Raw genomic sequence first — 22,891 nt, forward strand, 5'->3', positions numbered from 1 at the left:
GAAGTAAGTGAATGACACATGAAATCTCTCTCCATGCACACACGTATGTACGCACGCACTCACGCATACACTACACACACACACACAACACCATAATACATTCAATGAATACCAGATCATCACAACTGTCAGAATCATGCGCTTCAGTCTAGTCTTCAGCACATGACTTTAACTCACCTAATTATCTACCCCCAATGAAAGGATTACCCTTTCACCGTCTGGGAGCCAACGTCAAAACTAAACACTGATCTGCAGTCAGTTTTACTTTTACCTTCGCCGTTTCTAAGAGAACGCATCGGGAGGGAAAACTGATCATAGACCTGCGTTTAATTTAGAGTCATATTTCTAGGAGGAGCTTAGCTTCCGCTGTTAAAGCGCTGTTAGTGTCACATGATTCGGCTCCAAGTTTCACCACGGAAGCTGAGTTGAGAAATGTTGCAATACAGTTTCAAAGTAGGATCGTTTCTAATCGGAAAGCTAAGGGTTTCGAACGAAGAGGTACATTTTAACAACATCTGATTAAACTGGTGGAAATCACGGAGGGGTAAATATGATGCATAACTGATAGGCCACAGGTAAGTTACTTTGTGTAACATTTTGTTATTATTATAGCCTACTGATGGGTGCAAGAATATCCTAATATAAATGAATTGTGTAAAACATATATTTGTCACATTGAATATGCCTATAGAATAGGCTAATGTCAGCTCTGTGCATGACATATTTATAATGTTATTCTATGAGCGTTAGAAGGCAAACTTCGAAGTACCATATGGGTAAACGCTATATTCTACGTTGCGCCACCCCTGTGATGGTTTGAGGTCCGACCTGTCAGCCATGCATTGGTGATCACTGAAGACAATCCGCATAGTCTGGATGTTTGACTCGTGCTGCATGATAGAGTTTGACAAGGCTTGGTGCTCTTCTTATTTACCATGCTCTTCATCATATGACCACTCTACAAATGCAGTTATCAGAGAATGAATTAAATTATGAGTCCAGAAGAAAATTGGACGTGGTTTGTCCTCTTCATGAATTGCACATACATTGTTGATATGAGAATAACTTATGTTATTCCCTCATACCAGCTATGTAAGTAGAGCCAGTTACACCAACACTGTTATTCTGTTTTCCTAGATGATACAAATGATTCATCACAAATGTGGTAAATCTATTATAAATCTATCTTTGCATGTAAGCTCATTTCTATCCAATTGCAGTGTAATGTTGTTCTGTGGTTTCTTGTAATATGGCAGAAAATGTGCTTCTTACGAATCATTTGCTTAGCCTATTTAAGGGCTGTGTGTATTGCAAAGAATGTTTCAAACTGTAACAGACTGACTTGCCTAGTTAAATAAAAAATACAATAAAAGCTGCATATTCTGCAGATGACAACAGTGCTGGTATGGTTGGTTGCTACAGATAAGATCCCACTATGAAGTGTCTGCTGATAGCCAGTGAGAGCGCTGAGGTCCTCTTCTATTGGACAGACCCAGAGTTTGAACTCAACATCCAGGAGCAATATGGAGCATCACAGGAAGAGGGGGAGAAGGTAAGACGGGAGCGAGCGAGGGATACAGGATGGTTCAAGTCGTCTTGTCTATTACATAAATATAGAAGCAATGATAGCATATTGCATATATGGATTAACCCAAATATCCCCAGTGACCTCATTCATATCACGTTTCTGTGACTTGCTGAACTCTCTGGTCTGTCCGGCAGGGGTTGTAGACATGTTGGCTGGTTCATGTAGTACCATAATCCCACATGGTCATTCCAGAGCAGAAAATTGGGGTTATGAGGAGAGATTCCAGTGGAGGATATGGTTGAGTGTCTCTTTCCATCCCTCCCAGCCACCAGCATTTGAGGACAGCATCAACACTCTGTTTGCCCCCATCATCATCTCCTGCAGTACCATGGTGGACAGACTGGGAGACAGCTATACATCCTTTACTACTGAGAACAACCACACCTATGTGCTACATCAGGTAATACACACACACACACACACACACACACACACACACACACACACACACACACACACACACACACACACACACACACACACACACACACACACACACACACACACACACACACACACACACACACACACACAAACAGGAAACTAATGTTGCGTCATGACACAAAAACACTTCAACAGATACAGGGCAATTTGTGACAGAACTATGCCCATAGTAAAGAGTGGTCATAAAATAAGTGTAGGGGAGAGTGGGGTAAGTTGAGCTAACCTTGTTTCTAGGAAACCATACATAAAATGTATCAATTGACCATATATTTAGGAAGAGGTCATCATTTCATGGAGTCTGTGAAGGAAGAAACCACATGGAAAAAGTGGTAAGCAAGTTGCGTCCAAAAAAATAGATTTTCACCAAGTACAAATTAATTTATCGGGTAGAGGTTTGGTGATGCTTGTATCTACACCAAAGTAGATACTTTTAAGATTGTTCTATACATCAGTTGGAGTCTCAATAAGATTCAATATGAGGTCTCAAACTTAGCATGAAAGTGCATTCTTGTAACTGTGTGGGCTTATATAGTCAAAATATTTGCCTTGGGATAAATTGAGCCAATGGTTGAGCCCATGGCAAGTTGAGCAAATTGAAGTGTTTTCTACCCAGGCGTTGGGATATGTGGTAACAACAGGGCCTGACCTATGTTACAAGTGTTTTAAAAAGTACAAAGTGTTTGTTAGGTGTTACGCCTGTGTTACAATATGATTAAAATACAAAAAAAGTAATTGGGTTTGGGAAATAAAGATAGACATGGTTTTAAAAAGGTAGTGTTAATATTTCATTCAGTACAGACGTGTAGGTGGTTTAATTTACCCTGTCCCGCGACTCAACCCCATACCCATGGTAAATTGTACTATTTAATGAAGCTGTCAGTTGAGGACTTGTGAGGTGTCTGTTTCTCAAACTGGACACTAATGTACTTGTCCTCTTGCTCAGTTGTGCACCGGGGCCTCCCACTCCTCTTTCTATTCTGGTTAGAGCTGTTCTGTGAAGGGAGTAGTACACAGCGTTGTACGAGATCTTCAGTTGGCAATTTCTCGCATGGAATAGCCTTCATTTCTCAGAACAAGAATAGACTAACAAGTTTCAGAAGAAAGTTATTATTTTCTGGCCATTTTGAGCCTGTAATCGAACCCACAAATGTTGATACTCCAGATACCCAACTAGTCTAAAGAAGGTCCGTTTTATTGCTTATTTAATCAAAACAACAGTTTTCAGCTTTGCTAACATAATTGCAAAAGGGTTTTCTAATGATCAATTAGCCTTTTAAAATTATAAACTTGGATTAGCTAAGACAACGTGCCATTGGAACACAGGAGTTATGGTTGCTGATAATGGGCCTCTGTACGCCTATGTAGATATTCCATAGAAATCAGCTGTTTCCAGCTACAATAGTCATTTACAACATTAACAATGTCTACACTGTATTTCTGATCAATTTGATTTTATTTTAATGGACAAAAATTGTTTTTTCTTTCAAAAACAAGGACATTTCTTTGACCCCAAACTTTTGAACGGTAGTGTATGTAGCTACAGTATCTTTGTTAGAAAGAATACTATATTTCCCTTGACAGAGTGATGCTGAATGTAAAAAAAATTCAAAACTTACCTACAACTCATTTGACCGCATAAGCCACTGAATTACAGTTCCTCTACTGTGCTGTAGTAACAGTGAAAGCCTGCTGTTCAGTAAAGCTTCACATCATGTGAGCCTGCCTGAACCTCGCAGTAGTCATGGGATCAGACTGTGTGGCTCTGTAAATGGGTTAAGATGACATGGCCAATAGCCAACAGCAGTTCCATTCAGACCAAATGACTGGGTACCTTTTCTGTTCCTAGCCCCTACGCCTTCCGGTGTTCACGGATCTCAAAGGACGAGATAGTTGTTAGCCATGTGAGTCTTCCAACATATTAAAAGGAGCGTCCTCCATATTCCTTACACCAATCCAAGCCTCTCAGTTGTGTTAATAAAGAGCTTGGGACGTGTAGTACATCGCTGTGTGTGAATGGGAACTGATTAGGGGTGATTGAGAGATTGATTATTTGATTGATGGAAATATTGACTGATTGAGATGTTGATTGACAGTTTGAGGAGTGTCTGTACATCGCTGTGAACGGAGACCGTGAAGAGGACGAGGAGGATCTGAAGAGGAAGATTTACGTGATGAAGAAGATGATTGAGGTCCTCTTCGGCATGGTTACCCTCAGCAGCACCCTGATCAGGAAAGAGTATGACATGACTCTTACCTTTATGAAGTTCATTAGAGCTGTGTTTGTGTGTGACAGATGGACTTGTGTCCTAATGGGCTTTGTGGTTTCTCTCCAGGCTGCGTCCTCAGGACACAGAGCAGAGGACCAATCTATGGAAATATCTACAGAGCCTCCTGGAGACCTACAGCCGCCTCCGAGAGCAGGACCAGAGCTTTTTAGTAGAGGTACTATAGAATTAAGCAATAGGGCCAGATGGGGTGTGGTATATGACCAATATACCACAGCTAAGGGATGTTCTTCTACACGACGCAATGCGGAGTGCCTGGATACAGCCCTTAGCTGTGGTATATTGGCTATATACCACAAACCCCCGAGGTGCCTTATTGCTATTGTAAACTGGTTACCAACGTAATTAGAGCAGTAAAAATAAATGTTTTTGTCATACCCGTAGTATACGTCTGATATACCACGGCTGTCAGCCAAACAGCATTCAGGCCTCAAACCACCCAGTTTATAATGTGGAGGAAATTGTACTGTAAACTGTGCTATACTGTACTCACTCTTCTCCCCAATGGGGAAATGTAGTTTTGACCTCCACGGCAACATACAGTACCAGTCAAAAGTTTGGACACACCTACTCTTTCAAGGGTTTCTCTTTATTTTTACTATTTTCTACATTGTAGAATAATAGTGAAGATGTCAAAACTATCAAATAGCAGATATGGAATCATGTAGTAACCAAAAAAGGGTTAAACAAATCAAAATATATTTTATGTTTGAGATTTCAAAATAGCCACCCTTTGCCTTGATGACAGCTTTGCACACTCTTGGCATTCTCTCAACCAGTTTCATGAGGAATGCTTTTCCAGCAGTCTTGAAGGAGTTCCCACATATGCTGAGCACTTGTTGGCTGCTTTTCCTTCACTCTACGGTCCAACTCATCCCAAACCATCTCAATTGGGTTGAGGTCGGGTGATTGTGGAGGCCAGGTCATCTGATGCAGCACTCCATCATTCTCCTTCTTGGTCAAATAGCCCTTACACAGCCTGGCGGTGTGTTGGTCCATTGTCCTGTTGAAAAACAAATGATAGTCCCACTAACCGCAAACCAGATGGGATAGCGTATTGCTGCAGAATGCTGTGGTAGCCATGCTGGTTAAGTGTGCCTTAAATTCTAAATAAATCACAGACTGTGTCACCAGCAAAGCACCCCCACACCATCACACCTCCTCCTCCATGCTTCATGGTGGGAACCACACATGCAAAGATCGTTCACCTACTCTGTCTCACAAAGACACTGCGGTTAGAACCAAAAATCTCAAATTTGGACTCATCAGACCAAAGGACAGATTTCCACCGGTCTAATGTCCATTGCTCGTGTTTCTTGGCCCAAGCAAGTCTCTTCTTCTTATTGGTGTCCTTTAGTAGTGGTTTCTTTGCAGCAATTTGACCATGAAGGCCTGATTCATGCAGTCCCCTCTGAACAGTTGATGTTGAGATGTGTCTGTTATTTGAACGTATCCTATGCAGCAGAGGCAACTCTGGGTCTTCCTTTCCTGTGGTAGTCCTCATGATAACCAGTTTCATCATAGCGCTTGATGGCTTTTGTGACTAAACTTGAAGAAACTTAAAAAGTTCTTGAAATGTTCAGGATAGACTGACCTTCATGTCTTAAAGTAATGATAGACTGTCATTTCTCTTTGCTTATTTGAGCTGTTCTTGCCATAATATGGACTTGGTCTTTTACCACATAGGGCTATCTGCTGTCACAACACACCCCTACCTTGTCACAACACAACTGATTGGCTCAAATGCATTAAAAAGGAAAGAAATTCTACAAATTAACTTTTAACAAGGCACACCTGTTAATTGAAAGCATTCCAGGTGACTACCTCATGAAGCTGGTTGAGAGAATTCCAAGATTGCCTTGATGACAGCTTTGCACAAATGGTGGCTACATTGAAGAATATAAAATATATTTTGATTTGTTTAACACTTTTTGGTTACTACATGATTCCATATGTGTTATTTCATAGTTTTGATGTCTTCACTATTATTCTACAATGTGTAAAAATAAAGAAAAACCTTTGAACGAGTAGATGTGTCCAAACTTTTGACTGGTACTGTATATACAACGTATGTCTCTGTCTCCCTCCATCAGGCAGTAGAGAGGTTGATCCATCCTACTCTATGTGAACAGTGTATAGAGTTTCTGGAGCGTCGCTTGGTGCAGCAGATCAACAGTAGTGTGGAGAGAGCAGGAGAGGAGGTCCTCCATGCATTCATACTGGTGCACACCAAACTCCTAGCCTTCTATTCCAGGTTACTGTCCATTACTATTAACACCAAACTACTAGCCTTCTATTCCAGGTTACTGTCCATTACTATTAACACCAAACTACTAGCCTTCTATTCCAGGTTACTGTCCATTACTATTAACACCAAACTACTAGCCTTCTATTCCAGGTTACTGTCCATTACTATTAACACCAAACTACTAGCCTTCTATTCCAGGTTACTGTCCATTACTATTAACACCAAACTACTAGCCTTCTATTCCAGGTTACTGTCCATTACTATTAACACCAAACTCCTAGCCTTCTATTCCAGGTTACTGTCCATTACTATTCACACACAACTACCTGCTTTCTACTCCAGGTTACTGTCCATTACTCTTCTCACAAAACTACACGCTTTCTACTCCAGGTTGACAGGCCACTGTAACATCACTTTTTCACATAATAAAGAGCATCTTCACATAATATGATATTGCAAATCACGTATAGAGGGAGGTACCTCTGAATCAGGGTTGGGGTCAATTCAGGAAAATAGGAAATAAACTGAAATTCCAATTCAGTTGCATTCATTTCCAATGCTTTCTCAATAAACTGAAAAGGAGGAGTTATTAAAAAAAAAAAAAATTAAATTCAAATCACTTCCTGAATTGAGTGACTTGAATTGACCCCAAACCTGCTCTGAATACCTTTCTATCCACCCATCTCCTCTCCCCCACAGTCGTAACGCTAGTACCCTCACCTCGTCTGACCTGCTGGCTCTTATCGTCATGGTGCAGAACATGTATCCTAGCAACATCGACCTGGAGGATACTGCCCCCGAGGTAGGATCACTGAGAGTGAAAGAAGAAGAATATCATACTCTGTCTGAATGCTTCTGAAGTTTAATAGCTGTGTGGTGTGTGTGCAGGATGTGGAGAACACCTCAGCCCCAGATATATTCTACACTCCAGAGCCTTCCCCTACTAATAGGGACTCAGGGACTGACAGGGACTCCGTTAATTCAGGTAGGTGTCTGTGCCGTGCTCTGTCATTTTTGCCTATGTGGCTTGGTGCAGTGATGTGCTATACTTCCACTGCCTTTGGTTCAACTCACTAACCCTCTGCTCGCTCTCTTTGCAGGCAGGCATGAGGAGAGCAGGCATGAAGAGAGCTATCATGTGGGGAGCGGTACTCCTGTGTTCCAGTTTTTGGATCCAGACATTCAGGTGAGCTGGGGGGGGGGGGGGGGGGGGGGGGTATTGGGGCCAAAAGTTTTGAGAATGACACAAATATTAGTTTTCACAAAGTCTGCTGCCTCAGTGTCTTTAGATATTTTTGTCAGATGTTACTATGGAATACTGACGTATAATTACAAGCATTTCATAAGTGTCAAAGGCTTTTATTGACAATTACATGAAGTTGATGCAAAGAGTCAATATTTGCAGTGTTGACCCTTCTTTTTCAAGACCTCTGCAATCCGCCCTGGCATGCTGTCAATTAACTTCTGGGCCACATCCTGACTGATGGAAGCCCATTCTTGCATAATCGATGCTTGGAGTTTGTCAGAATTTGTGGGTTTTTGTTTGTCCACCCGCCTCTTTACAATGGGATTAAGGTCTGGGGAGTTTCCTGGCCATGGACCCAAAATATCAATGTTTTGTTCCCCGAGCCACTTAGTTATCACTTTTGCTTTATGGCAAGGTGCTCCATCATGCTGGAAAAGGCATTGTTTGTCACCGAACTGTTCCTGGATGGTTGGGAGAAGTTGCTCTCGGAGGATATGTTGGTACCATTCTTTATTCATGGCTGTGTTCTTAGGCAAATTGTGAGTGAGCCCACTCCCTTGGCTGAGAAGCAACCCCACACATGAATGGTCTCAGGATGCTTTACTGTCGGACAACTTTTTTTCCAGATGCCCCAAACAATCGGAAAGGGGATTCATCAGAGAAAATGACTTTACCCCAGCCCTTAGCAGTCCAATCCCTGTACCTTTTGCAGAATATCAGTCTGTCCCTGATGTTTTTCCTGGAGAGAAGTGGCTTCTTTGCTGCCCTTCTTTACACCAGGCCATCCTCCAAAAGTCTTCGCCTCACTGTGCGTGCAGATGCACTCACACCTGCCTGATGCCATTCCTGAGCAAGCACTGTACTGGTGGTGCCCCGATCCCGCAGCTGAATCAAGTTTAGGAGACAGTCCTGGCGCTTGCTGGACTTTCTTGGGCGCCCTGAAGCCATCTTCACAACAATTGAACCGCTCTCCTTGAAGTTCGTGATGATCCGATAAATGGTTGATTTAGGTGCAATCTTACTGGCAGCAATATCCTTGCCTGTGAAGCCCTTTTTGTGCAAAGCAATGATGATGGCACATGTTTCCTTGCAGGTAACCATGTTTGACAGAGGAAGAACAATGATTCCAAGCACCACCCTCCTTTTTGAAGCTTCCAGTCTGTTATTTGAACTCAATCAGCATGACAGAGTAGTCTCCAGCCTTGTCCGCGTCAACACTCACACCTGTGTTAACGAGAGAATCACTGACATGTCAGCTGGTCCTTTTGTGGCAGGGCTGAAATGCAGTGGAAATGTTTTTGGGGGATTCAGTTCATTTGCATGGCAAAGAGGGACTTTGCAATTAATCTGATCACTCTTCATAACATTCTGGAGTATATGCAAATTGCCATCATACAGATTAAGGCAGCAGACTTGTGAAAATTAATATTTGGAGCATTCTCAAAACTTTTGGCCACAACTGTATACTATGACGCAAGTTGGATATACTCAGGGTTTTCTAAAGCTGGCCAGCTTCAGTTAGATGAACATTCCAGCTCAGGCTTCATCCATGTTACGAACGTGGATGTTGATCGGGCAAATTATATGTAACAACACCCTGAGCGCATCGAGAAGAGGACTGGCCACCCCTCATAGCCTGGTTCCTCTCTAGGTTTCTTCCTAGGTTTTGGCCTTTCTAGGGAGTTTTTCCTAGCCACTGTGCTTCTACACCTGCATTGCTTGCTGTTTGGGGTTTTAGGCTGGGTTTCTGTATAGCACTTTGAGATATCAGCTGATGTAAGAAGGGCTATATAAATAAATTTGATTTGATCGGATGAAACACCAATACAAATCTAACAGCACACAAAAATAGATAAGCAAGATCCTCGTGGGTGATTTTTCATTATAGGATAGACATTTGTTGTGATATAGTGCTTTCTAGCTTTGGCGCATGTAGGGAAGCCAAACTTAAGTGGTCAAAACCATTCATCTTGGGGGAGCAGGGTTGCAAAATGCAATCATATGATTTTATAAAATTGATTTTTTTTTTTCAATTAACAAATTATCCATTATATTATCATAATTATCTGGTAAAAAAGTGGAGGTGCACAAACATAAGTATGCACCTCCTATTTTAAATTGCTCCATGGCTCAGGCACCCAAATGGACGTTGAGACTTGTGAAGAGGAAGAACTTTTCGGGGGTTTCTGAGTAATAAACATTCCATGCTGGTGGATAGTAACATTCAAATAAACCCCAGCCCTGAAAAGTATTTATTTGCACGTCATCTCATTGGGGAAACGCACAGCATTGAACCGATTTCCGGAGCCAAGATGGCGTCGCTGTGAGAGGGATTGTTTTCACGCTTGTCCAAGCAACTTTGAGGGTTAGGTGGTTAACAGTCGAATATTGCCTATCAATGTAGCAAGAAACTAACTATAACTTGTTTTAGCTACATATGGCAAGTTTAGAGTTTGTGTCAAGTTGAATGGGAAGAACACGACAGGAAAACAAGAGAAGATGGAATATCCAAGCCTCACAGAAGACTGCAGGCATGCTAGTTACCTACGACGAGAGCCAGAGCAGCATGGATACACAAGATGTCGCTAGCTCAAGCAAGAGAAAGAACAAGACGGACCAGGAAGAGATCCTTGCAACCTCTTTACCTCTGACCCCAATTAAAAATCCACAGGAGAAAAAAGTGAGAGGACATTTCCATGTCTGAACTTTTCTCTGCAATCCAGACCCTGACTACTAAACAAGACGCCATGTTCTCCAAAGTGTCCATCATAGAGCGGGCTAATGAAGAAACATCAAAGAAGAGTGATAATTTGTCAGAGACTGTCCGTCAGCTTCACACAGTTGTGAGCGAGAACAAGGAAAATATAACATTCCTAGAGAACGACCTGAAGAAACTGCAATCCCCAAATAATGAGCTGTGTGAGAATGTAGCTGAACTTCAACGGTACTCTCGCAGGTGGAATCTGAAAATCCAAGGTGTAAAAGAGGTAGAGGGAGAGGACATTAGGGAAGCAGTCATTAATATCCTGGGAAAGGTGGCTCCGTGCATCAAAGACAAGCTAAGAAACGTGATCGACGTGGTTCATCGACTTGGGAAACGAAGATCTGATTGACCCCCTCGCAATGTCATCCTGCGCTTCACTATGCGCCACTACAGGGACATCATCTGGAAAATGGCCAAGGGGAACAAGTTTCTGGACAAGAAGACTCTCCGCATCAAAGAGGTTCTGATACCGCAGGATCAGACTGCCAGGGAGAAACTGTGGCCAATTATACAGAAAGCACGACAAGAGGGAAAGAAGGCTGGGTTCAAGGGCCCACACGCGTTCACCGAAGGAAGAAATATTACTGGCTAGCTCTGACATGAACCACACTTGAACTGTGAGTACTGCCAAGAGTACATTTACTGTACTGCCATGAGTAAATGTACAGTTCGAACTACAATTTATGAACACTTGCCAACCCAAAAAATAAAAAAGGGATTTGTTATACTGTTAATCACCGCTACCTCAACTGAGTGTAGTTTTCTGTCGGATTAACCCTCTCAAGGTTTACTGTTTTGTTTTATTGTTCACATTACTACATCTGTCTAGTTTGTGTCTCTTTATTTTTTTATGCAGGAGTTTGTTTTCAACTCTCTCAATATCGTTAGCCTGAATGCTAGGGGTTTGAGAGATCTTACAAAAAGAAAGACTAATTTTTATATTGTAAACGCAGTAATCCAGATTTAGTTTTTCTTCAGGAAACTCATTTGTGTAAAGTGACTTGAAATTTTGGAAGACATGGCCTATTTCAGTCATGGCCTATTTCAGTCATGGATCAAACCATTCTGCTGGTGTTTTGACGCTTATCCACAAGTTTGAAGGCAACATTCTAGAATCCACATCTTCACAGGATGGCAGATGGGCCATAGTAACGGTTAAACTTGACAATGCTATTTTCATCATCTGTATTGTAACTCACATGCTCCAAATAAGACCCTTTTAGCCCAATTTACCAGAAAATTACAGGATTTATGCAACAAATACTCAGAGGCTTTTCGAATTCTCTCAGGAGATTTTAACGAAACACCTGATGACTGCTGATTGTTTTCCTCCTAGAATGAGTCAAAGCTCTCAAAATAACAATATCATTACAACATTATGCAAGGATCTCTCTGTTGATGATGCCTGGTGTTATTTCAATCCGGATGCAAAGGGTTATACCTGGACCAACCAAACTATGTCACGAAAATCTAGAATAGATTTATTCCTAATTTCCCCCTTTTTGTTACAGTTTGGTATAGATGTAGATCATCAGTTGGCTACCTTTTCTGATCATCATTTAATTTCCCTGAATTTACAAGCTCCTAAAAATTCTAAAGGTATTCGAGAATATTGGAAATTAAACAACACACTTCTTAAAGATCCTATTTTTATTGGAAACATCAAATCGTTAGCCAAATATATTTTTGTAAGAAAAGACTTGGGTCATGGAAGTAGATGGAATTCTTTAATATAAAGTCAGAGTTGTAGCCATTAAACGTGCCAAAGAGCTGAAGCACCTGAAGAACCTTTTAGAGAAAAAGATTTGATGAGCAAGTTTGATAGATTATCTTTCATAAAAACTATCTCAAGAAGAAGAGTTTGTACTTAAATCTTTACAACTAGAATTCGAACAGCTTTACACAGATCTGGCAAATAGTGCTTTTGTCAGATCAAGAACAAAATGTATTGAAAGGGGGAAAGAAACACCAGTTGTTTTTTTGCATTTGAAAAGAGAAACAACAAAAGAAAATCTATATCGGCACTCAAAATTAAGGATGTATTATGGAAAGATCCCATTACAATATCAACATTTGTCAATTCCTTTTATGAAAACCTTTACAACTCATAATTTCAGGAAGATGGTTGTGAAAGCTTAAATTTGCCACATTCGGGAGTTATGGCCCTGTAATTGAGGATGATTTCCACTCAGTTTGCAATTCACCTGTTTCAATCGAAGAAATTAGAGAGGCTCTGAATTCAAATAAAAAAGGGAAATCACCTGGCGCTGATGGCCTGTCAGTTGAATTCTATAGACAGGTTTGGGAGTTACTAGAAGACCCTGTTGTTTATATGTTTTAAGATTGCATCGAAAATTGTGAAACGGTCTCCACTATGAAAGGGCCTTATTTCACTGATTCCGAAGACCCTTCTCTCATTGACAATTGGAGGCACAATTACTTTATTAAATATTGATTACAAATTGATTGCTCTGGTTTATGCCAAAATATTAAAGAAAGGAATACATACCATTATAAATGAGACACAAACAGGATTTATGAAGGGCCGTCACATAACCTCCAACAATCGTTTAGTCTTGCACCTTTTATATTATTCAGATGCAATTGGTTCAGATGGTGTTGTTTTATTTTTGGACTTCTGTAATGCCTTTGACACAATTGAACATACATTTTTCTTTCGGCGTCTTAAAATTTTTGGTTTCGGTGAAAATTGTATCAAAGTCATTCACATGTTTTACAAAGATATAAATAGTTCTGTGATACTAAACCTTAATTCTGTACATCCAAAAGATTCAGTATCAACAGAAGTGTACGACAGGGATGCCCAATTTTGCCCTTTTTATTCATTTTGGTAGTGGAACTTCTATCTCTAGATATTCTGAATAATGCATATCTGCATGGTTTATCCCTTTTTAACAGAGAAATCTAAATTTACCAACTGGTTGACAATACTACTCTTCTTTTTTTTTAAAGACAAAGACCAGGTCGCTCATGCCTTAATGCTATTACTGCGATCTCTATTGCATCTGGATTAAAATTGAACGTTTCTAAATGTGAAATGTTTATATGACTGATGATAAAGAAATATAAAATATTCCTATAAAGGACTGTGTTGAATATTTAGGAATATATCTATCAAAAAACCACTTAGTCAGACAACATATACATTTCTCTCCTAAAATTAAGAACCAAGAAAATAGTTAATAATTTGCTACAAAGGGATCTTTCTATACTTGGGAGAATGCTTCTGTCCAGGGCAGAGGGACTGTCTTGCTTTGTGTACCCCTTATCATCTTTATTTGTAAAGCGATCAACAAGACCTTTCTAGACTTCATCTAGAAAAATAAGTCTCAAACTAAAAAAGTCAGTCCTTTCAAATAAAATAACTGAAGGAGATCTGGAAGTATTGGATTATGTTGACATAAATAACTCTTTTAAGATCAATTGGTTGAAAATATGTCAATACAGAATCAATTTGGCTTTTGCCGACTGGTTGAGTACCGGTACACACTAACATTACTAAGTGCGCTATTTTTCAGATGTTGCCCTACCGGAGTTACACAGTAATAGAGTCACTGCTATTAGCTTCACGACTGACATTTGGGCCAGCGATATCAGCCCCATGAGCATGCTGAGTCTGACAGCACAGTGGGTCGTCAAGGATTTCGTACTGAGGAAAGTTGTATTTCATGCTCATGAATGTGCTGGTTGTCATACCGCTGCTGCCATTTCAATGGCATTTGAGATGATATGTTTGAAACTTGGAAACATGAACACCCTAGCTAGTTCCATTCGAACAACTGACTTGAGAAATAAGCTCATCAACTGCGCCTGCAGCAGATGTGATAGCATCTGTCATGGCCTTGAAATGTTTGAAAAATGGCACCGGAGAAGAAGCCAGACGTTTTACGTGTCTCCAACCGATTGTTTATTTTTTTCTTGTTTATTTACATTATTTGTGACTTACTATTTTACTTATTTTGTACATAATGTTGCCGCTACCATCTCTTATGACCAGAAAATAACTTCTGGACATCAGGACTGCGATTACTCACCACGGACTGGCAGAATCCTTTTTTCCCTTTAACGAGTCTGACAAGCCCGACGCGAACGATATACTGCTTTTTTGGGAACAGGCCCAGATCCCTGTGATTTACGTGAAGAGGAGGCGGAGAAAAAGAGGCCAGTGGGCGGGCCGCCTTCTGAGAATTAGTAGGAGATTGAATAAACCTCCACTTCCTTCCATTCTGCTAGCAAACGTGCATTCTTTGGTGAATAAATCAGTTGGCTGATTCCAGCCGAGAGCTCCCCAGTGACACGAGCCTACCAGACAAGCTAAACTACTTCTATGCTCGCTTTGAGGCAAATAACACTGAAACATGCATGAGAGCACCAGCTCCAGGAAGACTGTGTGATCACGCTCTCCGCTCCCGATGTGAGTAAGACCTTTAAACAGGTCAACATTCACAAGGTCGCAGGGCCAGACAGATTACCAGGACGTATACTGCGAGCATGCGCTGACCAACTGGCAAGTGTCTTCACTGACATTTTCAACCTCTCCCTGTCTGAGTCTGTAATACCAACATGTTTCAAGCAGACCACCATAGTCCCTGTGCCCAAGAACACTAAGGTAACCTGCCTAAATGACTACCGACCCGTAACGCTCACGTCTGTAGCCATGAAGTGCTTTTAAAGGCTGGTCATGTCTCACATCAACACCATTATCCCAGAAACCCAAGACCCACTCCAATTTGCATACCACCCCCAACAGATCCACAGATGATGCAATCTCTATTGCACTCCACACTGTTTTTTCCCACATGTGTTCCTTTTGTCTATGTGAGAATGCTATTCATTGACTACAGCTCAGCGTTCAACACCATTGTGCCCTCAAAGCACATCAATAAGCTAAGGACCCTGGGACTAAACACCTCCCTCTGCAACTTGATCCTGGACTTCCTGACAGGCCGTCCACAGGTGGTAAAGGTCGGTAACAACACATCCGCCACGCTGATCCTCAACACAGGGGCCCCTTCTGAGGACTTGTGAGGCGTCTTTCTCAAACTAGACACTCTAATGTACTTGTCCTCTTGCTCAGTTGTGCACTGGGGCCTCCCACTCCTCTTTCTATTCTGGTTAGAGCTGTTCTGTGAAGGGAGTAGTACACAGCGTTGTACGAGATCTTCAGTTTCTTGGCAATTTCTCGCATGGAATAGCCATAATTTCTCAGAACAAGAATAGACTGATGAGTTTCAGAAGAAAGTTTGTTGTGTCTGGACATTTTGAGCCTGTAATCAAACCCACAAATGCTGATGCTCCAGATACTCAACTAGTCTAAAGAAGGCCCGTTTTATTGCTTCTTTAACCAGCACAACCGTTTTCAGCTGTGCTAACATAATTGCAAAAGGGTGTTCTAATGATCAATTAGCCTTTTTAAAATTACAAACTTCTTCAATTAGCTAACACAACGTGCCATTGGAACACAGGAGTGATGGTTGCTGATAATGGGCCTCTGTACGCCTATGTAGATAATCCATTAAAAAATCAGCCGTTTCCAACACAATAGTAATTTATGACATTAACAATGTCTACACTGTATTTCTGATCAATTTCATGATATTTTAAAGGACAAATAAACGTGCTTTTCTTTCAAAAACAAGGACATTTCTAAGTGACCCCTAACTTTTGAATGTGGTGTGTGTGTGTGTGTGTGTGTGTGTGTGTGTGTATACAAAATTATCAACAACTTACATCCCTACATCAAACATGTCAAACAAAACACAGGTTTAAACAAGAATATATATATACATAAACATTTTTATATATATATATGTTTATGTATTTTCTTGTTTAATCCTGTGTTTTGTTTGATGTAAGTTGTTGATCATTTTGTATTATGAAATAAAATAATGAAGAAAATTGACACGGATTTCCATGAAGTTCCCACTTTGGATTTCCCACTTCAACCCCAAATGTATTATACCTTGACTAAAACGATGACTAATTTACTTAAATCGTTGTGCAACATTGTGGGTAAGCTCTGGGCATCGTCTGTCAGCTGAAAAAAAGATTTTCGCTGTTGTGGTACAAAATGTCATACAAAAGTTTCAAATGCATTTTGATATTACTAAATGTGTAGTGTGATAGGTTTTTAAACACACAAAAATGTTGATTTAATAAAATGTTTAATAAATTGTCTTCCTCAAATGAAGGGGATGATGACGCAATCTTTGTGAGAGGGAGGGAAGCTGATTTCATTGGTCCTCAACTCGCGTCTCAGACACTTCATTCAGGATAAGTGAAGTTAGCCCCGAGTTAGCCTGCCCCGGATCAAGTTAGTTCTGAAGGATTCGTTGCCATATTAATGTACCTGGCTAAGGTGAGCCACTTTTGTGACACCGGTTATCCCGAGTTAAGCTCAGAGTTGACGAAAGTTACCTCGCTATTTCCTCAAACCAGATTTGTAGTATAGGGCCAGGCCATTAGGACAAAATGGCAACACGGCATTGCTGCACCAAAAAGGGCTGGATCCTGACTAGAGAAATGCATGTACCTTAGACTTTCTCATAAATCATGCATTTAAATTAGACAGACCTTGGAGCCCTTGCTCAAAGCCATTGGATTTGCATGTTCTTTAGAATCTATATAGTGTAACTTCTCATGAGATTAAATTAATGTAAATTCCATTCTGTCTTCAGATGGCGGAGGACAGTCTCCGGTCCCTGGAAGCTCCTCCCCCTGACCCCTCGAACCCTAGCAGAGTCTTCCTAGAGGTCACGCTGAAGGAGGGCTGCTATCCCATGATGCCTCACTCCATGTACTGTCTGCCACTCTGGCCGGGCATCACTCTGGTGCTGCTCACTAAGGTCTGTATATACACACACACACACACACACACACACACGCACGCACGCACGCACGCACGCACGCACGCACGCACGCACGCACGCACGCGCGCGCGCGCGCGCATATATATATACACAGACAGACACACACATTCAAAGAGAAAGAGTAAGCAAATCTCACAACTTTGGATGTTATTTTAGATCAGGCCAGAAGATGGCAGTAATTTGTCACTGAGATAAGACTGCTCTCTATCTCTCCCTCGCTCCTTCCCTCTCCCTCCCCCCCTTCTCTCTCTCTAGATACCTAACAGTAACCTGGCAATGTCAGTCTATGTGTTCCTGGAGGCATTTGCTAAGTTGGAGAAGCGTCTGAGTGAAGGTCTGGAGGGGTCAGCGGCCCGTGGCCAGACCTCCATACAGGACCTCCGCAACAAACTGGACAAGTTCATTAGGGCATTGGGAACCTCAGACATACAGGTGGGTGTAATGTATGAAGTCCTAGCTGTATATGGAAGCTTTTTGTCATTGAAAAGCATTTGATATGCTCCCAGTGACAGATTTAAAACTTAATTTCAGTTTATGTGACAAAACAAGCAAGAATTGCGTAGATAATCATTGTACCATCTGAACCTCTGTGAAATATATTTTCCATAACCAAAAATATTGTATTTTCAGCTGTTTGAAGCTGGTGTACAAAACCGGAAGTAAGACGCAGAAACTAAACTTAAGAACGGGAAGCATAGAAATGGCACACATAGAACATATCTACCGTGTCTTACACTTGCTTTCATTGAGAATGACAGATCTATAACACACAATTCTATGGTCGGGTCGCCCAAAATGTTACATAAAAACATTGCTAAAGTATTTATAACACATCTGTCGGTCTCCTCTCTTTCAGACGTCCCAGCTACAGAGTGTGTGGACAGAGTTTAAGAGCCGGGCATTCACCAGAGGAGGACCTGGCTTCAGCAGGGAGTGAGTGTCTTGTCTACTGCCACCTGCTCTCTATGTCCCAATTCCATGTCGACCCCTAGCCCCTGCTCCCTCTGTTCTACTGTAGATCTGGAGGATTAGATAGTGTGTGTGTGTGTGTGTGTGTGTGTGTGTGTTATAAAAACACAATTCTGGATTATGTGTGTATTGTTTCTTTTTATTATTGCTAGATATTACTACATTGTTGGAGCTCGAAAATACAAGCATTTTTCTGCTCCTGCAATAACATCTGCAAATCTGTGCACGCAACCATCAAACTTGGATTTGATTTGCCATGGGTCCATTTAGCATTTGGGAAGATGTGTATCATTATGTTAGCTCTGAACTCTGTCCCTAGCCTGGTCCCCTTGTGTGGTAGTGTGAAGAGTCAGCTGTGTGGAGTCTACAGACAGTTTCATCATACTGTCTCTGTCCCTAGCCTGGTCCCCTGGTGTCGTACTATGAAGAGCCAGCTGTGTGGAGTCTACAGACAGTGTTTCATCACAGAGAACACAGTTGGAGGAGGGAGTCCACAGCATCTATCACCCAGTCTACAGGACAGAGCTCTCACCATGGTGCAGTACGTATAAGGCCCAGGACTAGCTAATAGTATTTCTCTCAATAGCAACCAACCAGTGCTGTATGTAATGTGTAAAGGCCTGTAGGACAGAGCTCTGGATACCTGTACAGGTGACGATACTATTCTTATCTTCTCTATTCTCTCTCCCTCCTCTTGTTCTTCCTCTATACCCCCCCCCCCCCCCCCCCCCCTCTCTCTCAGGGAGAAGTTGATGGATTGGAAAGACTTCCTGTTGGTGAAGAGTAAGAGAAACATCACCATGGTGTCATATCCTGCCTCACATTAACCCCGCCCTCTGGAGCCATGTTAGAAATCTCAAATGGCCTCTTATTTCCTATGTTTGTGCTCCTAATATTATGAGGTTAGATGTAGGGTTGGTGTGTTAAAGAGAGGGGGTAGCCTATACAAAGTCTTTCAAAGAGGTAGAGTTTGACCAAAAGCCTGCACACCCAGTTGTTCTCCCAGAGGGTTGGCCACCCCTGATCTTGACTAACCGGGAGCAATAGCTACATGACTGTAGAAACTCCCATTGTCAGGCTAATTCTCCAGTGGTTTCAGTGCAGACTCCCATGTTTCCCCATTTCCATAGCATTTTGAAAGCAATAGGAGCTGATGGCTATTCATGAGGTATGTTGTGCCCTGGTGTGTCACAGACAGTTTTTATTTCTATCTTGGATGAAATGTCTACTGTATGTCACTGAAGGGGTAGAATGTAATCATGCAGCTTGTTGAAATCAAACCAAATGCTGCTACTGTACAGTAGTTTGACCATGTTGGACAGATATCTCAAGACAAGAGATTGTCAAGTGTATTTAATCCAGATGATGTTACGTACCCAGAGAAGTTACTACTGCGTTGTGGTATTAGGCTCTGTTTTGTACTGCATCTGTGTGTTGTGAGGTGTATTGACCTTAACACAGCGGATATTACGTACCTTGAGGAGTTCCCGGGCCTGATCCATTTCATCTACGTCGACCGCACCGCTGGTCAGATGATCGCTCCATCTCTCAACATCACGGACCGCGCAACCTCTGAGCTAGGAAAGGGGCCACTGGCTCACTTCATAAAGGGCAAGGTTAGACTGTACCATCTACACTGGGTCTAGAAGGTTGTCTAAGAGTTATCCACTAGTTTGGGATTGTAATCAACTAAAGTAGGCTCTCAATGCATATGGGAAATCAAAAGTTGCCTCTGTAAATGTAAAGCTGGTCTGATATTTTTAGTAAATGATGATGATTTCTCGGTCTCTCTCTGTCTGTATCTTTCTTTCTCTGTCTGTATATCTCTGTTTCTCTCCCTCTGTATCTCTCTCTCGCTCTCTTTCCTCTTTTCTTCTCGCTCTCTTTCTTCTTTTCTTCTCGGTCTCTCTCTGTAGGTATGGGGCCTGGTTAATACATCGAGGATTTACCTACAGAAGGGTTATTCCACTGTCACTCTGAGAGATGGAGACTACTTCTTCTGCTACTTCCTCTGGTTCGAAAACGAAACGGTAAATTACCTCAATGTTGGGTATACCAAGCCGGATTCTTCCATTGGAATGTTCTGGAACGTCATTGTGTTTGAATGACCCTTGACCTCTGTCACCTGACCAATCAGGGCTACAAGCTGGAAGTAAAGGACCTGCCAATCCTGCCCAACGACTCCGCCCCCATCGGAATGCTGGCCTGGGACTACTACAGGTGAGGAGGAGGTTGTGTGTGTATATGTATAATGCATTCTCTAGTATTTATGGCTGTATTACAGGAGTGTGTGTGTGTGTGTGTGTGCTCCTGTTCCCCTCCACAGGAAGCTGTTGCGCTACTACAGTAAGAGTCACCAGGGGGAGGTGGTGAAGTGTTATGAGCTGCTGACAGTCCATCTAGGAGTCATCCCTACAGAGTACATACTACAACACTGTAGTCAACTAGCACGCAAACTCTGGGAGCCCTCACGTATACCCCTACTGTAGGAGACACGCACGCACACACACACATATAGATCACTGATTGTACAAAACATTATGAACACCTGCTCTTTCCATGACATTAACTGACCAGGTGAAAGCTATCATACCTTATTGATGTCACTTGTTAAATCCTCTTCAATCAGTGTAGATGAAGCAGAGGAGACAGGTTAAAGAGGATTTTTAAGCCTTGAGACAACTGAGACATGGATTGTGTATGTGTGCCATTCAGATAGTTAATGGACAAGACAAAATATGTAAGTGTCTTTGAACAGGGTATGTTAGTAGGTGCCAGGCGCACCGGTTTGTGTCAAGAACTGCGATGCTGCTGGGTTTTTCACACTCAACAGTATCCCGTGTGTATCAAGAATGTTCCACCACCCAAAGGACATTCAACCAACTTGACACAACTGTGGGAAGCAATGGGGTCAACATGGACCAGCATCTCTGTGGAATGCTTTCGACACCTTGTAGAGTCCATTCCCCCGACGAATTAAGGCTGTTCTGAGGGCAAAAGTGAAGGGGGATTCAACTCAATATTAGGAAGGTGTTCTTAATGTTTTGTACATTCAGTGTATACACACAGCATTACCACGGTAATACACACACAAACACACCAGGGAAGGCTGGTGGGAGGAGCTATGGCTGATGATTGCAATGGCTAAAAGGGAATAAATGGAAAGGTATCAAACATATGGAAACCACATGTTGGTGACTCCGATCCATGAATTCCATTCCAGACATTACAATGAGCCTGTCCTCCTATAGCTCCTCCCACCAGCCTCCACTGACACACACACATCCGTGACCATGAAACATGGTGCTACACATTCAACCCTGCTGAAACGTGTGGGCACCAGTGCCAATAAAGGATGTTTACAGGTGACAGTTTGTCCCACAATAAGTGTGTATTCTATATTCCAAATCATCCTGTTCTATGATCTGCAAGTCACTGGAATGACATAGCCAAGTGATTGACCTTTAGCACTGATAAATACTGTTTATGACTAGCACTTGTACTGCTGCTTTTATGATACAATACATCATTGTTGTCATCACTGGCTTTTCTCTGAAACCTCAAAAATACTGTATCCTTTCATGTTTCTGTGTTGGTTTTGTTTTTCTCCTTGTTTCTTTGCTTTAAACCCAGTTAAGCTGACAGACGTTTTGCACTGTTTCGCTATTGTTTTAGTCGTCAATCTGGAATTGTTTCACCTGGAATTGTTTATTTATGTCTGAGAAAGAAAAAAAACTTTTCAACCCATAAGATCTGGTACACAATAAAAGTATACTAAAACATATACAAATATGATAAAAAGAATGAAATGTGTGAATTAATAAGCCTTTCCATACTTCATAAAATGTCCATATATAGTTAGAATCTTTTTTAGGAACATCTACCCCATATATTTCACCTTCTTTATTACTTTACCAAACCTATTAGGATTTTAGTTATAGTCAAAATCTGTTACATTTGTGAACATCTAAATCAACATTTGGGCCATTTTAACAGCATGCCTCTGCTATAGACAAGGGGATAAGGGCTATGGAAATGAAATGAAGTGTCTGCTGCCTCCAACGTAAAACAAATGTTTGACTTCCACACAAAATTACTTCTTTACTTATTTTAGGTCGCATTCTTTTTGTATTTATTTTTTATTTAACCTTTATTTAACTAGGCAAGTCAGTTAAGAACAAATTCTTATTTACAATGACAGTATACCCCGGCCAAACTCTAACCTGGACGACGCTGGCCCAATTGTACGCCGCCCTATGGGACTTCCAATCACGGCCGGTTATGATACAGCTGACAACCAGAGGGAGGCAAATACACGTTTATTCGACAGAGGACTGACATTGTCCTAATCGGCAAGGACTAGGGTGTTTTTCTGAATAAAAAAAAATGGAATTGAGCTAAGCACAGGTAAAATCCCTGAGAAAAACCTGATTCAGTTTGCTTTCCACCAGACACTG

General features: G+C 41.6%; 1 protein-coding gene across 2 annotated transcripts; it reads left to right on the forward strand.

Moving 5' to 3' along the window:
• The first annotated feature begins 395 nt into the window (after positions 1 to 395).
• On the forward strand, positions 396 to 22,224 carry hps1 (HPS1 biogenesis of lysosomal organelles complex 3 subunit 1). Of its 2 annotated transcripts, none has more exons than XM_082976960.1 (18): positions 396 to 575; positions 1,389 to 1,552; positions 1,854 to 1,988; positions 4,126 to 4,268; positions 4,366 to 4,474; positions 6,411 to 6,571; positions 7,265 to 7,367; positions 7,454 to 7,550; positions 7,666 to 7,751; positions 17,274 to 17,441; positions 17,721 to 17,897; positions 18,322 to 18,398; positions 18,835 to 18,975; positions 19,177 to 19,241; positions 19,905 to 20,050; positions 20,351 to 20,464; positions 20,572 to 20,654; positions 20,761 to 22,224. In XM_082976960.1, the coding sequence occupies exons 2-18, from the start codon at positions 1,436 to 1,438 to the stop codon at positions 20,921 to 20,923; spliced, it is 2,085 nt and encodes a 694-aa protein (XP_082833086.1). In that variant the 5' UTR covers positions 396 to 575; positions 1,389 to 1,435; the 3' UTR covers positions 20,924 to 22,224. The 2 variants fall into 2 exon arrangements, with proteins under 2 accessions (XP_082833086.1, XP_082833080.1); XM_082976954.1 differs by having other exon boundaries at positions 1,423 to 1,552.
• The last annotated feature ends 667 nt before the right edge of the window (positions 22,225 to 22,891 follow it).

Source organism: Salmo salar, chromosome 01 (genome assembly GCF_965601325.2).
Source record: "Salmo salar chromosome 01, fSalSal1, whole genome shotgun sequence".
Lineage (NCBI taxonomy): Eukaryota > Metazoa > Chordata > Actinopteri > Salmoniformes > Salmonidae > Salmo > Salmo salar.